At 54.5% G+C, this 4,010-nt stretch overlaps 1 protein-coding gene across 3 annotated transcripts in view; it reads left to right on the forward strand.

The window, feature by feature from the left end:
• The first annotated feature begins 2,645 nt into the window (after window positions 1-2,645).
• SLC25A19 (solute carrier family 25 member 19) overlaps window positions 2,646-4,010 on the forward strand; it is a 7,576-nt gene continuing 6,211 nt past the window's right edge. Inside the window, exons 1-2 of one of the 3 annotated variants that reach the window (XM_084862237.1) lie at window positions 2,646-2,803; window positions 3,705-3,874. In XM_084862237.1, the coding sequence (XP_084718363.1) occupies window positions 3,743-3,874 (132 nt within the window). In that variant the 5' untranslated portion in view covers window positions 2,646-2,803; window positions 3,705-3,742. The remainder of the gene's footprint in view (window positions 2,804-3,704; window positions 3,875-4,010) is intronic. The other 2 variants (XM_084862239.1, XM_084862238.1) reach the window with 2 other exon arrangements.

Genomic DNA, 4,010 nt, shown 5'->3' on the forward strand with positions numbered 1-4,010 from the left:
AATTTCTAATTTGTGCATTGCTACATCCCTAGCATCTAACACAGTGTCTGGGCGCACAGACCCTCAAGACATGATGGGAAACAGAGATCCTTCATCTCATCCTGAGTCACCAGGAAGGAGGAAGAAACAGAGCAGCCAAGGAGACTGCATTTCCAACTCTGTGTCTTTCCAAACAGAGGCCACCAGCCAACATTCTTATCCCCAGGCCACACGCCAGACCTGTTTGGTCAGGATGAGGGCTACTCTGCATTTTTATTTTATTTTTAATTTTTTCTAATATATTTTATTTTATTGATTTTATTGATTTCAGAGAGGAAGGGATGGGGAGCAATAGAAACATTAATGATGGGAGAGAATCATCCATCGGCTGTCTCCTGCACGCCCCCTACTGGGGATGGAGCCGGCATGTGCCCTGACCGGGAATCAAACCGTGACCTGGTTGACACTCAAGCACTGAGCCCCGCCAGCTGGGCCTAATCTGCATGAGAGAACCCTCGCGATGCTCACTGCAAACATGCCTGTGGAGGGACAGAGGCCGCAGGGCAGGGACTCCCTGTAGTTCCACCCTTTACTTTACAGAAGGAGAAGCTGCAGCCCAGAGGCACGGTGTCCTGCCAAAGAGCCACAGCAAGCCCCCTCCTGGCTCTCGGGCCTCTTCCGGGTGGCATGGCTGGCCACCCACTCAGGCAGCAGGAGATTCTCCTGCCTCTGCTGGCAGAGATCATCGCCTTGGGCAGCTGCAGGTGAAGGCCAACTCCGTCTGTCAAGGCCACGGGGCCTCTACTCCCCCGAGGAGCGGAGCGCGGAGGTGGGGGAAGTCCGAAGGAGCTTTTAATAGGTCTGTTAGGGTGAATGCTGATGAGGTCACTGGAGGATTCACTTCCCTAACCGGACAGGAACCGTTGTTTCCCTGTTTCTCTTTTCACATGATATGATTTGCTTAGAATATTTAACTTTAAAATGAAATGACCGGATTTCAAATATGCAAAAACCAGAACCAGGTGTAAGCCCGGGAAAACGGGCACCTGCCACAGTCTTCCAGCTCGGAGGGTCTGTGGTCCTCTCCTCCGAGTCTAACTCCCTCTGCAGTCAGCCTGCAGCCGGAAGTGGAAGTCCTGCTGGCTCTGCTGAACGGTCACCAGGAGCCTATTCTGAAATGTGGGCTTGTTCGGGGCCAGGAGGACAAACAGACCCAACGAGTCCTGTAGCTGAAGAGAGGTCAGTGCTCAGCCCACAGAACGAATGGAAAACGGGGGTTGGCACGAAGGCTGGGGAAAGCAGGCGTCTTCAAGCAGGGCGACAGCAGAAATGCCCGGGACACAGTGCCCCCCGAAGGGCACCGTGGGGACACTTCTCAGGAAATGAAGTTTCAGCTCCAGGTGCTGCTCGCTGTGGACCACCTTCACTTTTTTTTTTTTTTTTTTTTTAATATATTTTATTGGTTTTTTTACAAAGAGGAAGGGAGAGGGATAGAGAGTTAGAAGCATCGATGAGAGAGAATCATCTATCAGCTGCCTCTTGCACACCCCCTACTGGGGATGTGCCCAAAACCAAGGTACATGCCCTTGACCTGAATCGAACCTGGGACCCTTCAGTCCGTAGGCCTACGCTCTATCCACTGGGCCACACCGGTCAGGGCCAAACATTTTTTTAAATGACATTTATGGGCCAATCAGGAAAATTTAAACACTAATTGATATTAGGAAATATTTTTTTTTTTTGGGGGGGGGGTGGTGATAGCTTGGTGGATGTCTTTTAAAGATACATTCTGAAATGTTTACTGGTGAAATAATAGGATGTCTAGTATTTACTTCAAAATAATGTTGGAGAGGAGGGGTGAAGTCGGCAGAGGTATAGAGGAAACAAGACTGACCTTGAGTTGGTTAACTGTTGAGTAATGACTACATGATGGTTCATTAGGCTATTTTCTCTACTTTTGTGCCTGTATGAAATGTTTTATATTGTGTAATAATATAAACATGGTGTGTAATAATATAAAAGATGTTTTAAAATTGTGCGTCCAAATGATTGCACGAATGTGAAAAATGCAATTTAAAAATCAGGAAGAAATACTGTCTTGCAAAACGCTGACGTTACTCGCTGGAGAGCGGTGGGATGAGTCATTTCCCTCTTCATTTCTACATCTTCGGTAATGTGTCCAGTTTTATAAAGAGAAAATGCTCGCAATGAACCCCAGGGGGAAACACAAACCTCTGTTTTTGCCGTCCTCTTCCCGGTCTTCAAAACCCACCTATTCCCTCCTCCTGTTCCTCCCGGTTTTTGCTTAGCTTCCCGCCATCTTTTCCAAGCGGGTCAGGTTCAGCGCCCCCTAACCTCCCACCGCCCGCGGGCTGATGGGGCCCCACGGTCCTCAGCGCGGCGACTCCGGGGGCCTGACTTCGGAACCGCTTCCTTCCGATGCTTGAGAGCAACACCCGCGCACGCGCGCTCTGCAGGACTACATCTCCCAGGAGGCTGTGCGCCTCGCAGGGGCGGGAGAAGCCTTGGCAGCGAAGGACTACATTACCCAGGGACGCCTTGTGGGCGGTGTTAGCCGGAGGACGACTGTCCAAACATTGGCCCAAAGTCTGTCGGAAGCTGCGCGGTGATTGGCCCAGGCGCCCGTCACTCACTGCCGGGCGCAGTTGACTTTTGCTGTAAAGGCGGCGGCGTGAGGAAGGAGAGCGGCGCCGGTAGAGCCGGGCGGTGCCCTCCGAGCGCAGCGAGTGACCTCTACCTCCCTCGTCTCGCCGCCGTCCGGACCCCTGCACCGTCGCCCCCCGGAGGGAGCACACATGCGCAGGTATTCTCGCGGGGCGGGGGCTGCACGCACGTGTTGTTGTGCCTGAGCTGAGAAGCGTCTTCAGGGACGCGGGAGGCAAAGCCACACACACACACACACACACACACACACACACATGCACACGAACACGCGCGCACACACATACACACACACACACACACACACACACACACACACACCCGGGGCACCTGGGCACGCGGGCGCCCAGCTCGCGGGCATCATCTCGGACCCGGGGAGCACCCCTAGACCCCGTGTCTACACGCGGGCACATCCGCGGAGAGCTCAGCCGAACACCTGGGCAGACCTCGCGGACACCAGGGGCTTCCGCAGAGAGGGAGCCAGAGAGAAACATCAGTGCTGAGAATCATGGATCTGCTGGCTCCCTTCTGCACGCCCACACTGGGGATGGAGCCCACTACCCAGGCATGTGCCCTTGACCAGAATCGAACCCGGGACCCTTCAGTCCGCAGGCTGACGCTCTAGCCACTGAGCCAAACCGGCTAGGGCTGGTTCATTCCTTTCAATGGCTGTATAGTATGGAGTGGCTCAGTGTGTTTATCCGCCTCTCCGTGGATAAGCGTTTGTGTCAGACCTGGTTTTACAAACAGTGGTGCAGTGTATGCCATGTGCACCGTGCTGCTGTGGAAAACCCCCTCCAGCCCCGGTTCTCAACCTGGGACAGCTTGGTTCACATCAGCTGGAATTGGCAATCGGTGCTTAAACTTTTAAAACCCAAGCAGGGCAGAGAGCCAGACCTGCACTGATACTCTCTCTGTCCTGTGCTGCGGCCCAGGCCGGCGCCGTGCCAGACGGCTGGTCAGGGAGGGCTGCTCGGAGGGGGTGACGTGTGAGCAGAGACCGGAGACCTGACCTGGCGTCTCCTCCTGTGTTCTGCCTGTAGCTGGAAGCTGATGGACGTTGTGCGGGCCAGAGGCAGGGATGGTCGGCTATGACCCCAAAGCTGATGACAGGAGCATCTCCAAGTTCGAGGTGGCAGCGGCCGGGTCTGTGTCCGGACTCGTCACGCGGGCGCTGATCAGCCCCTTGGATGTCATCAAGATCCGTTTCCAGGTACCCTTCCCCCGCGAGGGGCAGGCTGGAGGACACGCTCTCTCTCACGCCAAAGCATTGCTAAAAGCCTGGGATTCTGCCGAAACCGGTTTGGCTCAGTGGATAGAGCGTCGGCCCGCGGACTGAAGGGTCCCCG

This window comes from Pipistrellus hanaki, assembly GCF_964339955.1.
Source record: "Pipistrellus hanaki genome assembly, chromosome: 16".
NCBI lineage: Eukaryota > Metazoa > Chordata > Mammalia > Chiroptera > Vespertilionidae > Pipistrellus > Pipistrellus hanaki.